At 55.4% G+C, this 21125-nt stretch overlaps 2 protein-coding genes and 1 non-coding gene across 13 annotated transcripts; all 3 read right to left on the bottom strand.

Moving 5' to 3' along the window:
• Positions 1-1330: 1330 nt before the first annotated feature.
• Positions 1331-10409, bottom strand: EGLN2 (egl-9 family hypoxia inducible factor 2). 7 transcript variants are annotated; one of them, XM_059876846.1, is made up of 7 exons: positions 9866-10107; positions 8211-9265; positions 7850-7996; positions 3087-3206; positions 2507-2643; positions 2263-2330; positions 1333-1965 (listed from the first exon to the last, which is right to left on the bottom strand). In XM_059876846.1, exons 2-7 carry the CDS (start codon positions 9027-9029, stop codon positions 1910-1912), a joined length of 1347 nt encoding a protein of 448 aa, XP_059732829.1. In that variant the 5' UTR covers positions 9030-9265; positions 9866-10107; the 3' UTR covers positions 1333-1909. The 7 variants fall into 7 exon arrangements, with proteins under 7 accessions (NP_001421733.1, NP_001421734.1, NP_001095663.2 ...); NM_001434804.1 differs by lacking the exons at positions 7850-7996; positions 9866-10107 and adding an exon at positions 10338-10409 and having other exon boundaries at positions 1331-1965; NM_001434805.1 differs by lacking the exon at positions 7850-7996 and having other exon boundaries at positions 1331-1965.
• A 1491-nt stretch (positions 10410-11900) lies between these two features.
• Positions 11901-20863, bottom strand: RAB4B (RAB4B, member RAS oncogene family). Of its 5 annotated transcripts, none has more exons than XM_059876920.1 (8): positions 20720-20863; positions 20309-20433; positions 19038-19497; positions 17452-17514; positions 17214-17368; positions 15512-15607; positions 15291-15421; positions 11901-12300 (listed from the first exon to the last, which is right to left on the bottom strand). In XM_059876920.1, the coding sequence occupies exons 3-7, from the start codon at positions 19232-19234 to the stop codon at positions 15306-15308; spliced, it is 627 nt and encodes a 208-aa protein (XP_059732903.1). In that variant the 5' UTR covers positions 19235-19497; positions 20309-20433; positions 20720-20863; the 3' UTR covers positions 11901-12300; positions 15291-15305. The 5 variants fall into 5 exon arrangements, with proteins under 5 accessions (XP_059732903.1, XP_024834274.1, XP_024834273.1 ...); NM_001128507.2 differs by lacking the exon at positions 20309-20433 and having other exon boundaries at positions 11905-12300; positions 19038-19152; positions 19417-19497; positions 20720-20834; XM_024978506.2 differs by lacking the exon at positions 20309-20433 and having other exon boundaries at positions 19038-19152.
• MIR12057 (microRNA mir-12057) lies at positions 15422-15490 on the bottom strand. The gene has a single exon (NR_162433.1). It is a non-coding gene; the product is annotated as a microRNA mir-12057 (primary transcript).
• Positions 20864-21125: the final 262 nt, after the last annotated feature.

Here is a 21125-nt window from a genome sequence, read left to right as displayed (position 1 = left end):
TTGATTTCCTGTCCCCCTAGATGTACATTTTCCCCTCCCTCCTGGACTGGCTCCCAGGCCTACACCACTGAATATTCCGAAACTTCGCTTCGGGTTTTCATCTCTCAGCAAATCCAGCTGCACCAGCAGACGCGGTAGTCTGGGAAGCCCCACGATTTCATCGATAGCTTCCTGGATCAAATAGATAAGGTGCAGGGCCCTGCCGCCCACCAGCAGGCGCCTGGCATGCAGCAGCACCTATCTTCTGTACCCACAGGAACAGAGAACCCCGAGAGCCATTTCCAGGCAGAGACGTTGGCGATGACGATGCATAATCTCTTCTTTGGTGGTAGAGACCACAAGCACCACCCTGCGCTATGGACTCATTCTGCTCAAATACTCATTCGTAGCACGTCTGCAAGCTGGAGAGCTATGGATGAGGGGGCTGGGGTTTGGGGTCGGCCGGAGGCTGCGGTATGCGTAGTTCACATCTCTGGTGGCCCCAGCCAAAGTGCAGGCTGAGCTGGATGACATGGTTGGCCGAATGTGTGCCCCAACCCTGGAGGACCGAGAGCACCTGCCCTACACCAACACTGTGCTGCACGAGATCCAGTGCTTCATCAGTGTGGTGCCCTTTGGGCTCCCGAGTGCTCTCACCTGCGACACTCACCTGCGTGGCTACTTCCTGCCCAAGGTGCCCACTGAGTCTGGGGATCCTGCACAGGGCCGGGGAGGGCCTATCAGCAGGTCTGAGCATTCACCGCTGATGCACAAAGGATTCCTTACATTGGCTTCTAACTGGGCCCTTTTTTGAGTAACCTTGGCACATCTCCCCAGGGCACCTTTGTCATTCCTCTGCTTGTGTCTACACACTGGGTCCCCACCCAATTCAAGAACCCAGAATGCTTCAACCCCACCAACTTCCTAATGACCAGGGCGAGTTCCAGAGCAACGCCTTCACGCCCTTTGCCCTAGGTCTGGGCTGGGCAGGGAGGGGACCAGTCAGGACATGCCCTGGCACGCATGGGTTTCTCACTCCATACCCATGTCCCCAGGAAAGGGGACGTGCCTGGGTGCAGGCCTGGCCCCAACCGACATCTTCCTCTTCCTCACCTCCATTCTGCTGCGGTTCTTCCTGCTCCCTGTGGGGAGCCACTCCGACACAGACCTCACCCCGCAGTGCACTGGCCTGGGCAACGTGCCCCCAGCCTTCCAGCTCCGCCTCGTGGCCCGCTGAAGTCAGATTCAGCTCAGCTCACTGGCTCTCAGACCTCCTTACCCTCTTCGGTCAATAAAGGCCTGAACCGCAGATGGAGGACTCTTCTCAAAAAGAGGGAGTAAGAGAGTCAGATGTGTGCAGCTCTGAGGTAAACTTTTATTTCTTGGCTGATAGGACTTGCACACCCATGCTCCTCCCAGCACCTTTATCCTGCCCAAGCAGTGGCAGCCTAGTCCAAAAGGTGCCATGGTGAAAGGGGTTGGGGAGTCACTTCACATTCCAGGCTGGAGGAGTGGGAGACTTGGGGATATTCCCCCACAAACCTTTGCCAGCAAGAGGCTATGACTCACCCCAACCCCAGATCCTGCGTCCTGGCGGGAGGTGGCGATGCCTCCTTCCAGCTCTCCAAACCTGAGAGGGGCATGACCAGACAGGGCAGGACACAGGCCCCCAGCTCCAGTAACGGAAGGCCCCAACACTGGCTCCTGTCTGGGTCACAACCCCCGCCCCCATCCCAGGGCAGTAGAGGTCTCTCCTCCTCCTTGGTCTTCAGCAATGGACAGAGCCCTCCACACCAGGCAGGACGGAGGCAAAGTCAGAAGCAGTGGTGGTGGCGGGGAAGGAGCAGGCACCGAGACTGGCAGCACCGGGGCCCAGGGCTCTCCTGAAGCCAGGGCAGGCTGTCTGTCCATGCAGCTCTGGGACTGGCCACTAGGTGGGCGTAGTCGGCTGTGACACGGGCACTTGGACCCCTTTCTGTCCTGATGCTGGGGAAGAAGAGGGACAGGGGATTGAGTCATCGGGGAACGAACAGAGGCCAAGGAAAACTGGGAAGATCGGGAGAGCATCAGAAGAGATGGGGCTCATGCTGGGGACACCAGGTGAGTCAACTGTCTAGGGAAAGTAGGCAAAGATGGGGAAAAATGAGCTGCAAGGTTCAGTGACTTGAGATTCATCAAGAGATGATGAGATTCATCAGAGATTGATGAGACAGCTTGAGGCCTAAAGAAGTACATGGAACAGAAGGACTTAAGAGGCGGGGTCACCATTTGGGAAGCAGGTACCTAGCTGATACTTGTCTTTGGCTGCTGCTCGCTCCTTGGCATCAAAATACCAGACAGTGATGGCGTACCTGGGGACCAGAGCAGCCCCAGAGGGCCATTAGAGATCACACTTAATTCCACCATCTCCAACCCCCCAGCCGCCCCCCTCTTGGCATCCCGTCACTTCCTAGTCACTCCAGGGGTCTGACAAGACTGCTAGCACAGGCAGAGTAGCTGGGCACATCCCCAGAAATATGGATCGTACCTGGTGGCATAGGCTGGTTTCACCTCATGGGGGTTCCGCCGATCAGACCAGAAAATGAGCAGCCGGTCGAAGAGGGGCTCAATGTTGGCTACCACGGGCCGGCCCTCAGGGAATATCTGCAGCAGGCCGCCATGCACCTGAGGGCGGGCCAGAGGATGAGGCAGGAGGCTGGCCAGCACTGCTTGGAGCCCCGCCTCCCCTTGCACAGCCAACCCACAAGGGCCCACCAGGGGGCATAGTAACTGCACAGCTCTCTCCCTCCCACCACTCAAGACTCTGAAAATGAATGACAACCCAGGGTCTGCATCACCATGGAAACGGGCAGGAAGCGACTAAAGACGACAGGAAATGGGGCGGGGGAAGTGCGCCTTAGGCTGGGGGCTGGGCAGACTGCACCATTTCCCAACACCAGGAGTCACCACCACACAGTCGGCTGGAGAGGAGGTGCCATTTCCAGGAAGGGCCCCTAAAAGATTACACCGCCCCCCAGTGGGTTGAGAAGAGGACCGGGACCATACGAGCAGCTGAGCGGGGAGAGGAAAAGACTGTGGATGAATGCCACCCCACTCCACCATCCTACCTTGACATCCCAGTTCTGATTCAGGTAATAGATACAAGTGATGCAGCGCCCGTCGCCATGGGGATTGTCAACGTGTCTGACGTATCCCAGCCCATTTCCTGGGTAACATGCCACCATGGCCTGGCAGAGATGAGGGAGATAGGGTTTACTGAGGGTTTACTGAGGCTAGCAAGCAGGGACTTTTGAGCAAGCTAGCCATTACCTCCTCTTTCTCACCCCTTTCAGCCCCTCACCTCTCCTCAAGGGTCCTGGGGGCTCCAAGGGTTCCAGCACCCAGACGTTCCTTTTTAGCCAAGCCTCTATCCACAAGAAACCTCAGCTCCTGGCCCCAAGAGCCCACTTCCCACACACACGAGGCACACAAAGATTGAAGGCAAAAGGAGAAGGGGGCACAGAGTTTGAGATGGTTAGATAACATTACTGACTTGATGAACATGAATTTGAGCAAACTCAAGACACTGAAGAACAGAGAAGCCTGGCAAGCTGCAATCCATGGGGTCACAAAAGGTCGGACACAACTTGGCAACTGAACAGCATACACATGCGCCGAGTGTGGAACCAAGATGCAGCTCAGTGACTGAGGGTTTGGTTTTTTTAAGATAACCCAATCCCAACCTCAAATATTTCAGTAGAATAAAACCAATTTAAATGTTATTTAAACGTTTTCTGGTATACAGGGATGTGGCCTCAAAGCCCCACGTGAGTTCTCTCCCAGAGCTGTAGAGTTGGAATGACCTGGGACACTGATGCCCAGGCCCACCTCCGAGGTTCTGAGGTGCTTGGCCTCAGGTGCAGCCTCGAATTTTTAAAGGTTCCCAGGTAACTCTAATTTGCACAATGTTGAGCAGCACTGATCATAACGACAAAGAGTATCTGCTAGATACAGTCTCCTACATGTGTCAACAATTCCAAAACCTATAACATGACTAGAACCTGAGATCTAATCACATCTCCAAGGACACCCTGTCAAGTAGCCTTGGACAGTCTCATCACCTGAACGGGCCTCAAATGCCTCATCTGTCAAACGGGGATAACACCTCCTGTTCACAGCAGTAGCATGAACCCCTCAGAGAATATGACTTTGGAGGCTCCTGACCCCCACAGACCTAAGAGTTAGGCCTCATCCCAGGCCATGGTTTCTATATGAAGAGGTCTAGCCACAGGGTTCCCCCTTCTCTCCTTGACTGCTGCTGCTGCCCAAGCCAGGCCTAGCCACGCTGAGCTCTGGGCCTGGCCACTCTGGGCCTGTATCCACAAAATGACAGGTGTGGTGTGAGTTAAAGGCCCAGTGTTCCCACAGAGCTAACCCCTGGGTTCAAGTCTCACTGTGGCCTCAAGAGCTGTAATGCTGGGCAGGGGACTGAACTCTGTTTCAGGCTCCTCATCCCTGAAATGGAGCGTAACAACTACTTCATAGCTTGCTGAATGAGACATAAATGTCTGGCAAGCACCCGGCACAGTGCCTGACACATGACAATTAAAGCACAGGCTGAAATTGGAAAGGTTCCTGTCCTGTCCTCTGCCCACAGCCACTGGGAAGGCTGGACAAGGTGAAGGAGGAAACACTGGCATGAAGCTCCCATCTGGGGATCCTCTATGTTGACCCCTCGTCCCACACTGATGCCAGGACAGACTCTGCTGGCCCCTGCTCCCCATAATGCTCAGCTACACCTGGGGGCCATGGCCATCTGCCACAGCCCTGGGGTAAACATTCCCAATCGAAAAGATCGGCATCTGCTGCCAAAACCAGGAGGCTTGCCAGGCACTCCATGGCAGGCCAGGCTGACTCAACCCCTCCGGCCTCCTCCCAGCTTATTCCCCGGGGCTCACCCCAGCACAGAGAGTAAACTGCTCTGTGTTAAACGTGTGCACCTGGTCCACCACAGCACCTGCCCCGGGCAAGAGGCCAGGACAACTGCCACCACCATGGCTACCCAGTGGGGTGCCTTTCTCTCTGGCAACATGAGGGCAAGGTCCTGGCCCCCACAACCCCAGGTTCCAAAGAACTTTCTTTGCACTGCTCACTCCCTGTAGACGGCTAAGTGCAGGGAGCAACTAGTTCACCGAGAGGAAAGGATCCCTGGCTGTGGCCAGAATGGGGGGTGGCCTGGAACCAGTGAATCACTGATTAGGGACAGGCAAGCCCTCCCCAGTCAGAATCCAAGCTAAGAGTTTGCCAATTTTGTTTGAGGATGGGGTGGGCAAAGCGTTCCAGGGCTGAAACCTCTTTCCCCACACAACTGCCAGAGACCCTTTACTCCCCCCTCACCACAGCTCAAATCCCTTCAAGTTCCTCACTGCATCCCCAGAGAACACAAATTCCTGACCACAGCCTCCTAACTACCTCCGGCCTCGCAGTCCTCCTGACTCTTCCTGACCAGGCTGAGCTCACCCCCAGGCTTCTGCACCTGCCGGGAACACTCTTCCACTGGCCCCCCTTGTTAGTCAGTCTCGGGACCAGGAGCACCTGGAGTCCTCTAACTGAAGGCCCCTGGGCTCACTTCCCCTGCCATCCCCCTCAAAGTGCAGTCGGCACAGGCGCTTGTTTACCCAGCACTGGCCCCCAGGGCCAGGCCAGGCTCCCCAGGGCCGAGAAGGGAGCTGCTGACTGAAAGCACTCTTCTTCTGGGCCTTGGGGCCTCCGTGTGTCCTGCCCATGCCCCTCACAGGACTTCCCACGCGCAGGCGGGGACACACACTGTAGTCTTTCATGAAGCAGGACTCCTGTGTCAGGCGAGACACAGAAACAAGCCCTTCAAGGCCCCACCCTTCCCCCCACGGATACTCACCTGGGAATGGGGGGTGGGGTAAGCATCCTCTGGCCTAAGAAGCATCTACTTCCCACGCCCTCAAGGGAAAGGGACAACAAGCAGAGTAATGTGGAAACATGTTCTTTACACTTCCATTTCCGGGAAGGGGCAGCTAGGATAAGGGACAGCTAGAACCAACATGCCAAGAGCCCCCACAAAGCACACACACACAGTACCCACCCACCCACCAAGTCAGAATCCCAGGACTGAGCCAACAGCAGGCCCCACCTCCAAACTGGTCTTAAAGGGGCCTCCCCGGGACCCCTATGGTAGTCCTTGAAGCCAGTGCAAATCAAATCCCTCCCACCTGCCAGTCAACTGAGCAGAGGAACCAGGGAGAGGAGGCAGGCAGAGGAACACAGGAGCCGAGTTCAGGAAGCACCGAGAGGTGGGCTGTGATTGGCCGCAGCCACACTGGTGACCTGAGCCCCCACCACCACTGCCGCCAGCACATCTCAGCACCTCACCCATCTTACTCCAGAGCCTGGGGCAGAACCCAGATGCTGCCCTCTGAAGGTGAGGAAGCTGAAGCTGCTGTCTCACCGGGGCAGGGGAGAGTCAGAGAGGAACTCCAGTGATTGGGTTGGCTCCTCCCTTCCCTTCTCAGTCCAGCCAGGTTTGTTCTTACCTCCTAGCGCTAAAAAAGTCTCAACCCCCAGCCATCCACCCCCTCCAGGGCCCTGTTTCCAACCACATCCAAGGCACTGAAGGAGAGGAGATTCATGAGGAGATTCACGTATTCTCCTTTCCTTCCTAAAGTGGCCACAGACTAGCTAGGCAGTTAACCTGGTTTTCCTATCCTGTGATAAGCAAACTGAGGTTCAGAGAAGTATCCCGCCTTGGGCTATTCAGTTCTTGTGGTCTCCCCCTAACCCCCCTCCTGTAAGGATGGATGACCCTGGGGAGAAGGTGCTGGGCACCCTGTGGCTAGGGAGATTCCCACTGACCTCCTGCCCCTGAAGGGCTGCCTCTGGCTCTCAACTACCAAGGTAACAGGAGGGAGAGCAAAATGGGACAAATTCCAGCTGGGGTGGGGAGACCAGCATGGTTTCAGCCTGGGGGGAGCCCTGGTCCCTGAGCCAGTTCCTGCCTAAGAGGAAAGCTGCACAGAGGCAGAACCCAAGATGGGATCTGAGGGAAGAGGGCGGGGACGCCAGGAGCACAGCCTCATGCCTGGAGGGCAGAGCACGGCCTGTGCCATCATCCAGGCATCACTGGTGCAGGGCAGCGGGCACTCCCTACAGTGCCTTGTCCAACCACCACCAAACCATGAACTCCAGGCCAGGGCCCTCACACCCCTCCATGAAAGACAAGTAATGTGCTGGCAGGCTGAAAGGGCCTATGGACTATTGTCTTGTGCAGGGCTCCTGACCCCAGATTCCTGAATGGGCAGCTGGAAGCCCAGAAGGCCTGATGACTGCCCATAAACTCCAATCAAATGAGCATTTTTCTTAAGACAGGGTTTGGTTTTGAGCAGATTAAAAAAAAAAACAAAAAAGATTAGTAACTACTACTCTAAAACAAAAACAGGGAGTCAAGAAAAGACCCAAAGACAGAAGACCAAGTAAACAGACCAGAGCCAGACAGGAATGAAGTGAGGGACAGACAGAACAGAGAAGATGGAGGACACGGACTAGGATGGGGCGGGATGGGCGGGATGGGGTCGTGACCTCCACCTGAGCCAGCGCACAGCCACCCCTGGGAAGCCGGCGTGAGGCAGACATCACAGTACAGCATACAGGGTGCAGTGCGGCCCAGCACCAGGCATGCTGGGCATCTTCCCTCAGCCTGGCACGGACCTCACCACTGCCACCCACCCCTCCCGGTTCCTACCTGGGAGACAGACTAGACAAACAAGACATGCACAGTGGACAGGATGGCCTAGATACACTTGGATGGATGAAAAAATAAGGGAACAGGAAGAACACAAGACGGGCAGACAGAGACACAAACCTTGTCTGCTTGCTCTAAGGCCCATGAACAGACATCACGGGGCTGCTGACCCCACCAGGGCTCAGACACAGATGCAGGGCTATGAATGGCGGCACCTCTCTTCAGGGTCTTTGAGAGGATCCCCGGCAAGGTCAAGAATCGCGGTGACTGTGGGCCAAACCCACAGCTTGCAGGTGCACAAACTAAGGCCCACAGGGCACAAGAGCCCACAGCGAGCTCTGACACTCCCTGCACCAGGGCTGCCTAAACTCTTTTGTGACCCCAGAAGCCTGTCCCCAAACCCACTGATGCTCAGAACAGGCATCCAAGTGCCTGGGGGCCCCGTCCCACCACCCCTCACAGCAGGTCCCTGCGGCCTCACCTTGGTGCGCCCATTGATGACGTAGCTGCCCAGCCTCCCAGCACAATGGCGGATGACAGCATCCACATGGGCCATGAGGGCACCGATGCTTTGACAGCCTGGCTCATGGCCTTCCACCCAGGCAATCTGGTCCCCACGGATGCTGCGTGGCGGGATAGCCCGCTGGCTCACAAGCTGCCCGTCTCGCAGGCGCCCGCCCCGCTTCAGGGCCTCTACCTCCGCCAGCACTTGGCCACCCAGGGCCGCCCCCAGAAAGCTGTCCTTGACGCAGATGCCATAGTACCGCATGCAGGGCACAATGTAGTCCAGGGCCAGGCGCTCGGGCGCCGCGGGCAGCACCTCCTCCCTCAGCCCGGCGCTGGCCTCGCCACTGCCACTGCTGCAGCCCTCCCCCTCCGCCTCCTGGTTCTCCTGCCTGGCCCAGGGCCGCTTGCTGGGTGCGGGGGCATCCCCACCATCCTCTGCCCACTTCCGTTTGGGGGCCTCGGGCCGAGCGCCCTGGGCTGCCAGCCGCTGGCACCCCTTGGTGACCAGTGCCGCAGCACCCTCACTCTGCAGCGGCCGCAGCTCGCCGCCATCCTGGGCACCGAAGCCCTCCCGCAGGGGGCTGCCTGTAGTGGAAGTAGCTGTGGCTCTGGGGGTCCCACTCCCCGCCGAGGCCTCAGTGGGCGCTCCTGGACGGTGGTAGGACAGCAGGGGACAGGGCAGGTAACTCTCCACCCCCATCCTGGCCCGGCTAGGCTCCAAGGGCTCTGACACCGAACCCGGCAACTGAGGGAGAGCCTGACTCAAGGGCTGGGGCTGGCACGGGCTGTCCATGGCAGCAGTGTCTTCATCCCCCGGGCATGGAGGGCACGGCCCAGGCCCATGGTGCCACCCTCCTCCACCTCCTCCTCCTCCACTTGATGCAGCCGGGGGCTGGGGCGGCTGGGCCTGGCGTGGGGCAGGATGAGGCAGGGCAGGTGGTAGAGGCTTTTCTCTCGCCCTGGGGGTGCTCGCTGGTCCCCAAGTCCTCTGCTGTCCCTAGGGGCTTGGGAAGGGACCTGTCACAGTGGCTGGAGAGAAAAAAAATGGAAGGTGAGAAGAGCTACACAGGCAAGCGCACTGGAGGGGAGCAGGGGCAGTGGTAGTGGCAGTAGAGAGCAAGACAGACTTAGCTACAAAGACCCCAAAACCTGAGGTCATGGCGGGAGGGGCAGTGGGGGCGGCGGAGACTCTGGGACTTGGGGGGAGTCACGAAGAGACAAGGGGCAATAAACGGGACAGCTGGAGAAGTAAGGCTGGGTAGGTGACCCACAGCCAGAGGACTGCAGTGGGGACTACGGGTGAAATACATCCTCAGACACAGACCCACAAACAAAAAAGTAAAAGAGGGGACTCTTAGTAGAAAAGGGTGGCGCAGTGGGGAACTAGAAGTTAGAAACAAACGGGGAGGACTGGCGGGGGCGGGCGGATCAGCCTGGAATACACAGAAAGAAGGTGGGGATCTACGGACCGTGGAAACTGGAGGGGGTGTGGGGGGGGGGGGTCCCGAAACAGAAAAAATAACAGAGCGGAGGAGAGGAGAGAGTGGGCCTGAGACAGCCGGGCAGAACCGGGTGGAGGGGTCGACCTGAGCCCAACAGGAGGAAAGCCCGTTAGGGGCTGACACACACCCAGACGGAAGGGAGGTCCTGAGACGGACAGACGGAAGGGAGTCGTGGGAGCAGGGTCCACGGCGACAGAAGGAAGGGTGGAGGAGGGTTCACGCACTTGGGGACAGGACGAGAGGGGAAAGAGCCCCCCTCCCAAGTCCCTTCGGTGCGGGCCCTGAGGCCCCTCGGGGCGCAGCAGGACACGAAGGCAAGGCCTAGGGACCGCTGGGACCCCGCGTCCCCTCCCCTTCCCCTCTCCGCCCGACGCGCGCCCCCGGCTCCCACCCCAACACCCCCAACGGCCGGCGCTCGACGTGCCCGGCGCGCGCTCCCTCCCCCACGCCCCACCCCCACCTCCCCTCCCCTCCCCGGGGTCGCAGCGCTCCGCCACGGTGCCGGGCGCGCGCCCCCCACACCGCGCCCGGCTCGCGCCGGCGCCCGACCTCCAACTCCTTTTCCGCCTCGTTCCCTTCCCTTCCCGGGCTCTCCTCACCGAGCTTTTTCCTCCGGCCCCGGCGCCGCCGTTTGTGCCAGCCGCCCTGCGCCGCACAGCGCGCCATACCCCGCCCCCACCACCCGCGACGCCCCGCCCCCGCCTCGCCCGGTGGACACGTGACCGCGTCCGGGCGGAGGAGACGGACAGGCGCAGGCGCGAGCCGCGCGGGGCGGGGCGACGGAGTTCCGAATACCCTCTCCCAGGAGAAAGGGGAAATAAATGGATCCGACGGTGACGCCGGGCTTCTGGGCGCCCTCCGCCCCGCCCCTTTTGTGCGAGAGGAGGAACGCAGTTAGCAAGGGCCGGATAGGGCCGGGGGGGGGCTGGCGTACGAAGCCAAGCGAGTGGGAGGGGCATGTAAATTAGCCTATTTACATAGGCAGGCAGGCCCGTCTCCTTGGAGCGGACAACGCTGCGAGAGGATGAGTAGCGGGGGTCTGGGAGTGGCATGTAGATAGATCATGGATGTTACTAACATGGACAGCTCCTCCTTCTCACAGCCGAAGATTTAGGACTGAGAAGCGTCTGGGCAAATAGTTAGGAAATGTATGTAAATTTGCACAGCAAGTAATTTACATAGGGACATTTTATAAAGGAGAAGAAAAAAGCGGAACGTCCTTGAGAGAAGGGAGAGAGGACTAGAAGGGATGTGCAGATTCTGACCCGCTCTGCCCTGCCCCTTCGGGACAACTGTGTGGAGTCCGAATAAAACCAGCTAGGAAAGCCAGAGAAGACATTTGCATGACTGTCTCAAGAGTCTTTTGAACAGTCTGGACGACCAGACCTAGGGGGATAAAATGCAGATAAGGTCATTTAAAATGCCCCACCTCCTCCACCAGCCCCCAGGCTGAGCAGGGCCTCGGGCCTCCCTTGAGCATGGTTTAAGGCCAGTGTGGGGGAGGGAGAGCCATTGGGAGTGTCCTCAGTGGGTGGCACCAGTCCCTGGCAGAGCCCGTGCAGGTGTCAGCGGTCCACCTGGACACAGGAGGTAACACACTGATCTTAAGTATGCATGGGGGTTAGGGTAGTACAAAAAACCACAGAGTCTTCAAGGGCACACACAGGGTTCATGGTCACACACAGGTGTGTCAACAGAGCCAAATACACACCAAAACACACACAGATCTCAGGGGCACATATGCACAGTCAAGCACTAACTAGACACTGCCTCGGACTTTCAGGCATCAGAAATGCGTAAGTATCACCCACTGGGCAGACCCAGGGCTCACCCACAGGCCTGAATTCTCATTCCCTAGCCTCGGTGTCCCAAACACCACCACCCTTGTAGACACAATCACCAAGGGCACAGAGCACTCACAAGCAAAGTGTCACACACACACAAGCGGCACCCATTCCTACAGATCCCATCACACCCATCACAAACAGAGGGACCTTCGTATTACATATGTGGGCATTCCTCCACAACAGACACCTGAGCCATCAAGTCATGGTGGACCCCCACACCATGTCCAACCCTAAAACATGGACTCCAAACATAATCAGGGACCTCATCTGCCTCCCTTCCCTCCCCACCACCCCAAAATGACAGAGGCTATGACACAGGTGTAAACAATGCTTTATGGGGGTGGGGGGGCATTGGAACAGGACAGGCCTCCAGGTAATAAATAACACGTACTCGCAATGGCAGGGCCAGGGATGCTGAGACCAAATGGCCGTGGTCTCAGGCTTTGTGAACTCTCTGAGTATGCTCAAAGAGGAGTTAGGGGTTCAGGGAAAACAGGGGTTAGCCAAGACAGAGGAAGCAGCAGCAGGCACGGAGAGAATCCCCCTTCCCCCATGGCTCAGTCTTGCCCCTCAGCCAGGCCCCACCAGGCCAGGGAAGGGAGACCGGTGGCAGGGCAGCTTCTCTGGGGCGAGGGCAGGTGAGGGGCTCGGCCTCCCAGGGCCTGTGTCTGGGCCCCAGACGGAAGGATAGGGCTGGTCCTGGAGAGCAGGTGAGCTGCAAGAAAAGTGTGCGGTGAACTGGGGGGATCCCAGGTCCGTCAGCTGCAGCTTTGTCTCCTTTCTGGGTATCTTCCTGCCCTCCTATCTGTGCCCTTCTGTCTATACTTTTTCTCCCTAACCTGCTAAATTTTCTGACTTTCTGTTTCTTGTCTGCAGGTAATGTGCAGCTCTCACTCTGAGGGCACCCGCATTCCCCCGTGTATTTGCCTCAGAGAGCTGTCTCCTTGAGTCTGTAGAGGGGTGTCTCGTTGTCTACATTCTGTGTCCCCACCTTTGTATCTCTGTGTTCCTCTGTGTTCCTGGACCACCCTGGCTCTAGGTCTCATTCCTCTATGTTCCTGAACCACCTCAACTCTAGGTCTCATTCCAGTGTTTCCCGAGTCAGAGATATATCTGGCAATCGGTTCTTGCTTTGTGGTTATCTGAAGACAGCATTACCTGCGAGCTTCTAGAAATACCCAGATCACTTCAGAATCTCTGGGGTAAGGCCCAGGCACCAGTAGCTTTTAAAGCTCTCCAGGTGATTCCAGTGTGCACAACTGCATAAGTAGGGTAGGAAATCAGTTTGGTGTGCCTTGAGCAATTTTTCATTGAAATAGAATAAAATAAAAAATACCAGAGTGCTTCATAATAATGTTGGTCCATAGACACAGAAAGCAAGTGGGTGTAGGTCAGAAGCTGGAGGGGGAACAGAGAGTCAATGTTTAATGGGTATGGGGTTTCCTTTTAGAATGATGAAATTGCTTTGAAATGAGACAGAGGTGATGGTTTCATAACCTTGTGAGTGTACTAAATGCCACTGAATTGTACACTTTAAAATAGCTAAATTTATGTGAATTTCACCTCTGTTTTAAGAATAGTAGTATGAAGAAAATGTGTGTTTTAGTTTTCTATGTGTGTGACTGCATTAGAACAACATACAAAGTGTATTTCCTCCTGTAGAGTGCAATCAACAGTTTGAAAATGCACTCTTATTAGATTTGATTCACTGAGAAAACCCTGAAACAGACTCAAATTATGTCCTAAGGTGAAGAGTACACACCCATCTGTTTCTACACAGCCCAGAGTCCTTAAATTGGATAAGAAAAAAAAATAATAAACAGTCTTTAGTTTATTGAGTCTTAGTTTACTGTCAGGCCTTGTTCTTAGCACTTTACATGACTTGACTTAATTAATCTTCTAAACACTCACTTGAGGTAGGTACTATTATTAGCCCCACTTACAGATGAGGAAACCAAGGCCCAGAGACATTAAATAATTTGCCAACAGTCACGCAACTATGCAGTGAGAGTCAGAGTATAAATGCAGGCAGCCCAGCTCTGGAGTCTGTGATTTGTCACCTTCTCAGATGGGGGAGACAAACACCATAAATAATGATGGAGGGGACAGAGTTGAACACTTTAAAAAGGAGGGACAGGGGCTTCCCTGGTGGTCCAGTGGTTAGGACTCTGCGCTTTCACTGCTGAGGGCGAGTTCCATCCTTGGTTGGAGGACTATGATCCCACAAGCCATTCAGCACAGCCAAAAACAGGAAATAATAATAATAAAAAGGAGGGGCAGTTGTGAGACTGCCCATCTAGAGAGAGTGACCCCTTTTGGGAAGAGACATTTTAGCAGAGACCTGATGATGAATGGGAGTTGGCCTGAGAAGGGAGGTAGGAGAGGCATGGCTGATGCAGAGGCCTGGAAGGAAAGGAGCCCCGCTCCAAGAGCTCACCCTTGACTCATCTCTCTCAAATCCATTCATCTGGAAATTATGTTGGCCCTGCTCTCAAAGTACCTGTGTCCAAGGTCTAACCACTTTGCTCCAAGGCCATCCTGGAGCTGCCAATGGTTGGGGGGTGGGGAGTGGCAAGTGGGTTTGAAGCAGAGAGACAAGAACTGTCAAGACGTAGTCACCCACAGAGAGGTGAAGATGGGACCAAGTCTGTCAAGCCTGCCAAGGACTTTGGACCAAGCACAGGAGAACAAGCAAGGCTTCCTGGAGGAGGCGGGGGAGGTTACCAGAAGAACAGAGGAAAGAAGCAGATTCGTGCTTTAGGAAGTGATTACATCAAGAGGGGACACAGCTGGAGGCAAAGGTGATCTCACCTAACTCACCTTTCCACCCCTCCTCTGCCCCCACCCTGGTCCTGTCCACCACAGTCTTGACTTTGCAGTAGCCTCTTCACTGGTCACTGGGCAACCACCCCTGCCCACACCCCCCCACCCCTCCACAGTCTGTTTGCAGCCAGAGGGGCCCTATGAACACCTGAATCAGATCCTGTCCCTTCTCTGCTTGTATAAGCCAGAGCCTTCCCCATGGCCCACGAGGCCTTCACTCATCTGCTTCCTCCACCCCAACCTCATCTGCTCACCTACCCTCCAACACACTCACATACACACACACATCCACTCACTCCACTGCAGCCACACTGGAGTGGCCTTGACTTCCTCACCCAGGGGAGGGAGGACTCTACCTCAGGGCCTTTGCACTGGCTCTTCTTTCTGCTTATAACACTTCCCCAGGTCCCCACACAACCTTTGCTCAAATGTCTTTGCTCAAATGTCACCTTCGCAGTGAGCCCTCCCCTCATCATCCCATTTGACCGTCTACTCCTCCACCTCCCCACCCTCCTTGATTCTTCTCCATAGCCTTTATCTCTGGCTGTTATACAGTTTGCTCCTGGATCTTGTTTATTGTCTGTCTCTTCCACGAAGGCAGGCATTCTTGTCTGTTTTCCCCACTGATGTTATCCCCCATGCTGTGAACAGGATCTGGCACATAGTAGGTGCTCAACAGACATTTGAGGAATTATGAATGGGAGGGTCGGAGATGCAGGGCAGAGAGTTGGCAGTGGGATGGGAAGAATGGGTGGATCTCCTGTGTCTGGGAAGATGGCCCTTTTTCCTGGTTGTGTCTCCTGTTCTATGTTGCTGTCTTTGCTCTGTCCTCCCCATTGCTGGGAGACCAGCCCTGCAGCTCCCAGGTCCCCAGAATCCCACCTGACTCTGCAGGTCTCAGCAGCCACAGGGCTGAGGGGCCACAGCCTGGGCACTCCGAGGCTGCCGCAACTGGCGAAGGGAGGCATCACCGTACTGAATGCCGGAGCCCATCCTCTCGGGATCCAGTTCACCTGTGGGGAGGGAAGGGAGAGGTCAGGACCAGTCCCTGGAAACCTCTGGGCTCTCCTTCCACTCCCAGTCCGGTCAGTTGGGGGTCTCACCTGAGTCGATCTTGTTCAGAATGGTGCGGGCACATTTCAGGAATGCTTCCTCCACATTCTCACCGGTGAGAGCGCTTGTTTCCAGGAACATTAGCTCTGGAGGGGGCAGGGGGACAGACACTCAAGACAGTCAGGGCCTCAATCAGTCCCCAATCTCCACTCAGACTCTGACCTGCTACCTCTCATTCTGTCCCTCAAGCCTTCACTTCGAGCCTCCGTACATGTGTTTCCCTGCCATGAAAGGCCACTTCCCCAGGTACCCACTGAGCTCTTCTCAGAACTCAGCTCCTATCTCCTCCTCCAGGAAGTCCTCCTAACTTCCCAGGATGAATCAGGTGCCTCCCCTGGGCTCTCATTGACCCGTTCGCCTCCCCCTTCCCAGCCCTGACCTCTTTGGGCTGTCACTCTCTGGAAATGGTCCTCCTCCCTCCACCCTGGGCTGTGAGACCATGAGAGCTGGGCCCAGGGCTATTTTCATCACTGTGTCCCCAGCACCATCTAGCACAGGCCCCATTCATAGTCCACCCATTAGCCATGTGACAAGGCCTCACAGTAAGTCAGAGCCAGCATTCAAACCCACATCTTTCTGATAGCAAATCCTCTAAACCTAGAGGTTACAAAAAAGAAGGAACATGGACAGAGCCTAAGTCAGCAGATGTGGGCCAACATGACGTTTTCACATGAGTTTAGACCTGCATACCTCTTGTTGTAGTCACTAGTTTATTCTCTGGATTCCACATATAAGTGATACCAAACAATATTTTGTCTTTCTCTGACTTACTTCACTTAGTAATACCTTCCAAGTCCATCTACGTTGCTGCAAATGGTTTTACTTCATTCTTTTTTATGGCTGAATAGTATTCCACTGTATATATATACCACTTTAGCCTTTCATCCATTGATAGACACTGAGGTTGCTTCCATATCTTGGCAATTATAAGCAATACTGCTATGAGCATTGGGGTATCTTTTTGAATCCATTTTTTGTTTTTTTAAAGATACATACCTAAGAGTGGGATTGCTGTGTCACGTGGCAGTTCAATTTTAGTTTTCTTAGAAACTGCCATACTGTTTTCAAAAGTGCCTGCACCAGCCTACATTCCAAACAACAGCATACCAGCGGTTTATTTCCTCTGAATCCTCGCCAACATTTGCTATTTGTGTTTTTTTTTAATGATAATGTACTTGCATACCTTTCAATGTGGCTATCAGTCTTGTCCATTCCCCTAATGTCAGTGCCTGCTAACCTGAGGGTCTCCCCTGCCCCTTCTCCCTTATTCACAAAATGTGCCTGTCCCCTATGGCCATCAGAGTTTGCAGTCCCCACATTACACCAATATTCTATGCTGCCTCCCCATGGTGGCTGAAACTTGCTTAGCAGCCAACTTTCATGAAGCACCCATTCATCCAAGCCGTGCCAAGAATTCCCCTGGACCACCTCCCTTTAACCATCTGTGAAGCAGAGTGTGCAATAGTTAAGGGAGGTGGTCCAGGGGGGGACCCATTTTTCCAGATGGGGAAACAGAGTGGTCATATAGCCCGCACATGGCCAACAACCAGATTTGAACGCAGACCTCTAAAGTTGCACATTGCCCTGCTGGGCAGAGCCACAGAGAGCTAGGGGGCTCTCACAGGCTCCCCCTGAATGCCCCCCATCCCTCTGCTGGTCCCCTGCCCCACTGATCCGCCACCTAGCCCTCACCATTCTCCTGGGCAAAGCGGGAGGCCTCCAGGAAAGTGACCTCACGCTCCGGATCCAGGTCCTTCTTGTTGCCACAGAGAATGACCACGATGTTGGGGCTGGCCAGTGTGCGCGCATCCGTCAGCCAGGCAGCCAGTGAGTTGTAGGTCTCCCGGCTATGGAAAAGGGAGCCAGGAGGGAGGCAGGTGCAGCGGCAGGGAGCAGCCCGGGCCCCACCCCACCCGCTCCGTGCACCCACCTGGTGATGTCATATACCAGCAGGGCTCCAGCTGCCCCTCGATAATAACTCCGTGTCACCGACCTGTGGGGCCAGGGGGACTCAGTCACCCCCAAGGCTGGGGTCTGCCCCAAGACTGCCCCCCTCTGCGGAAAGAGACTGGTGGTTTGGAGGCCCCCGTGTACTGCTGGCCCCTCCTCCTAAACCTGGCCATGGTCTGGGTCTCACTACAGTTTCTCCCACTGGTAGCCTACTTCCCTCAATCTTTATCTTGGCTGCCTGCCTCTGTCACAGTCTCTCCCTACTATTTGTTTGTCTTTGGCCACACCGTGTGGCTTGTAGGATCTTAGTTCCCTGACCAGGGATGGAACCTGGGGACCTCGACAGTGAAAGTGCCAATCCTAACCACTGGGCCACCAGGGAATTCCCTCTCCCTCCTTTTGACTTTCTCTGTGTCCCTGTCTTTCTGCATCTCTTCCTTGGTATGTACTGTTCTGTCTCTTGTATGTGTATGTATCTTTAACTCTCTGTTTCTCTCCATCTCTGTTGCTCTGGCTCTGTCATCCTTTCCCTTTCATTCATCCTTTCCCGTTCATTCAACATTTTCTGTCATCCCCCCTTTGCCCAGTCCTGGCCAAGCACTACGCAACTACATCCATTTGGCCCTCTCCTGCTGTTTGGGGTGGGGGGAGGGGCCCTTTCCCAGGGTGGTTAACTGTCTGCTCCTCACTGTGTCGCCAGGCTGGATCCCTCTGGAATTCGTGCAATCACAACACAACCCTTTACAGAGCACTTACTGCCATCTTGGCGCACTGGCACACCTCTCTCTCCTCCATCCTCTCTCTGTCTCTGGGCAGCTCACACAATGAACTCTCGCATGAATATTAACTCAGCAGCTACTCAGTGCTGACCAGGGACCACCCTTTCCCAGAAGCTGGATTCCTCGTTTCTCTCTGCTGGCTATATCTCACTCAGGGTTTCCATGTGTCTATCACCTTTTCTACAGACATTTCCTGAAGACATACTGTGTGCTGAGCCCTCCACATTGCCCTGTCCCCCAAAACATCCATTTCTCCATCTCTCTGGCCACACCTGTCCCATTCTCCCTGTCTTTGTCTCTCACCTCTGAGCGTCCTAATCTTGCCTTCTCTCTCAGTCTGTCTCTTTTTCTGCCTTCCTGACTCTCAACTTTCCTTTTCTGTTTCAGTCATTTTCAGTTACTCTCTGCTCCTTGCCCCACCCCAAGCATCTCCTCCTCTCCAGGCCTTATTGCTCCCTGGGGACAAGTCTCCATCCTTCCAGCCACATGGGTCTATCCCACAGGGTCTCGCTAGGGTCGGTCATCCCTCCCCGGCCCTCTCACTCTTAATCATGCTTCCTTCTCAATCTCGTTTTGTCTGTCTGCCACCCTCTCTTCAAGACACCTTCTTTCTTTGACTACATGGACCTGCTCATCACAGTCTCTCTTGCCCTCTCTCTCTACCTTGCCCACCCCCAGTGGGTCCTTGCTCCCGTCATTATGTTTCCAGGTAACTCTGCATGCCTCTTTCCCTCCTGTCTCCTCCCCTTTCCCCCACGCTTTCTCACTGGGAGCCCAGCCCACCTACCGAAACCGCTCCTGGCCAGCTGTGTCCCAAATCTGTAGCTTCACGGTCTTCCCACCCACGTTGACCACCCGAGATCCAAACTCCACGCCAATTGTGTGGTTGGAGTCCTGTTTGACTGGGAGAGGGAGGGAGAGAAGAGACACGAGGGCGCTCAGAGGATTCCCTGTCCTCCGAGGCCTATGCAAACCCATTCTCATTGCTGGGTAGACTGAGGCTCAAGGTGGACCTCGCAAAGAGTGTATACCAAAGCAAGGACCTGGCAGCCAGCAATGAAGTTGTACCTAAGGCCAGCCCCACCCCTGCCCAACAGCTGCCTACTTGCCTCCACCATGGCCCTGTCCATGGTTTAGTGCACCCAGAACCACTCCCAGAAACTCACATTTATTCTCAATGAACTGATGAAGGAGACATGATTTGCCTGTTCCTGCACTGCCAATCACCAGGAATTTGAAGAGGAAGTCTGAGGGGATGGAGCCAAATTCAAGAAAAACCCATTCGGAGAGAAAGACATGGAAAGATGGAAAGCAGGAGAACATCACAATTACAGGGAGAGAAACAGACACAACAGACACAAGCAGATACAGAACTGTGGGTAACAACCATTACAGATAATTCTTGCAGAGTGCTTACCACATACCCAGCAGAAGTAAAGGTCTTTACTTACATCAACAACTCACTTAATCCCCAAGAAAGCTCTGTGAAGGAGGTATACTAATAATTATCCCTATTTTTCAGATGAGAAAACGGAGGTCTTGAAAGGTTAACTGACTTGCCCAAGATCCCACTGCTAGGTACAGCTGGGATTCAAACCCAGACCAACTGGCTCCAGAGTCCCAAGTAACTATTACTTTGCTAAAGCCTCTTGAAAACCATTTTATCAAGGACTACAATTTTGTCCTTGCTCCTCCCCCCTGCCACCCCGCCCCACAACTTCGCTTTCTACCACTTTCTGATTCATTCACTGCACTCCAACCTCTGGCCTGCAATCTACTCCGTGAAGATGACAAGCTGTTTCCTACCTCAGCGTCTTTGCATTGTTCCCTCGGCTTTTCTCTATTCGTTGAATGAATGCAGCTCCCTCTGACTCCTAATCCATTGTTCTTTCTACTGCACCCTGTTCTCCCACTTTCTACCCATCCATACATCCGGATTTTCCAACTCTGTCTCTCCTTCTCTCCTTCTCTCCCGCAGTCCGAAGCACTACTGCTAGTCTCAAGCTTAAGCCCCACCCCTTGACGCTAGTCCCACCCCCTAGTTAAAGAACAACTCACCCGCAACCGCATTCCAGCCCTCTCCCAGGGTAATCCCAGGATCCAGAGCATCCCTTCAGTATCCCCCAGCCCATCGAGCTCGATCCTTGCCATTCACAGTCAGCTCCGCCCCATCCACTCAGGCTCTGCCCAGACACAGTAAGGATCATCCTTTCCTTCAAGGTCTACCGTGACCCATCCTCACTGCATTCCTCAAATCCCGCCCCAGATTTCGCCCACACCCTAGACCCTCAGGCTCCGCCCAAATTAACTAAGCTCAGCCTCAGACCCACTAAACCCCTCCCAGCATGCTCTAGGCTCTGCCCCATAATACCAGGCCACGCCCCCTGACATATAAGGCCCCGCCCCATACACAGGCCGCATCCTTCCTGGGCCCAGACCCCAGACCCAGTGTCCGCCCACCACCCTCACCGTAGGTCTCAGCCATGACTTGGTCGCGGCCGCTTAGGGCCGCAAAATGGCGACACGGCCGCGCCTGCTCCTCGGCTGGCAGCCGCTCTGCTCGGGGTGCAGCCCCGGCTCCTTCCTACTCCCGGGGCCGGCGCCGCCACTTCCGCCTCCACCCCCCTCCGGCGCGACCCGCTAACGCTGCGGGATACTAGGGAACGCTTCCCCAAGGCCGGGATTGGAGGACTCGGCAGGTAAGGGGCGGGACAAAGGCGTAGATTGGTGGTGAGAGGAGCAGGCGGGACCAAGACGAGCGATTGGTGGTGCCACAGATGCTTCGCCCAGCTCAGAAACGGATTTGGTCAGGAGCCCAGGGGCAGAGTCGATTCCAGATTGGGTAGGAGCGGACTTGGGGGCGGGGATACGGATG

The sequence above is a fragment of the Bos taurus genome, chromosome 18, assembly GCF_002263795.3.
Source record: "Bos taurus isolate L1 Dominette 01449 registration number 42190680 breed Hereford chromosome 18, ARS-UCD2.0, whole genome shotgun sequence".
NCBI classification, from domain to species: Eukaryota; Metazoa; Chordata; class Mammalia; order Artiodactyla; family Bovidae; genus Bos; species Bos taurus.
This window is presented reverse-complemented; position numbering and strand designations above follow the sequence as displayed.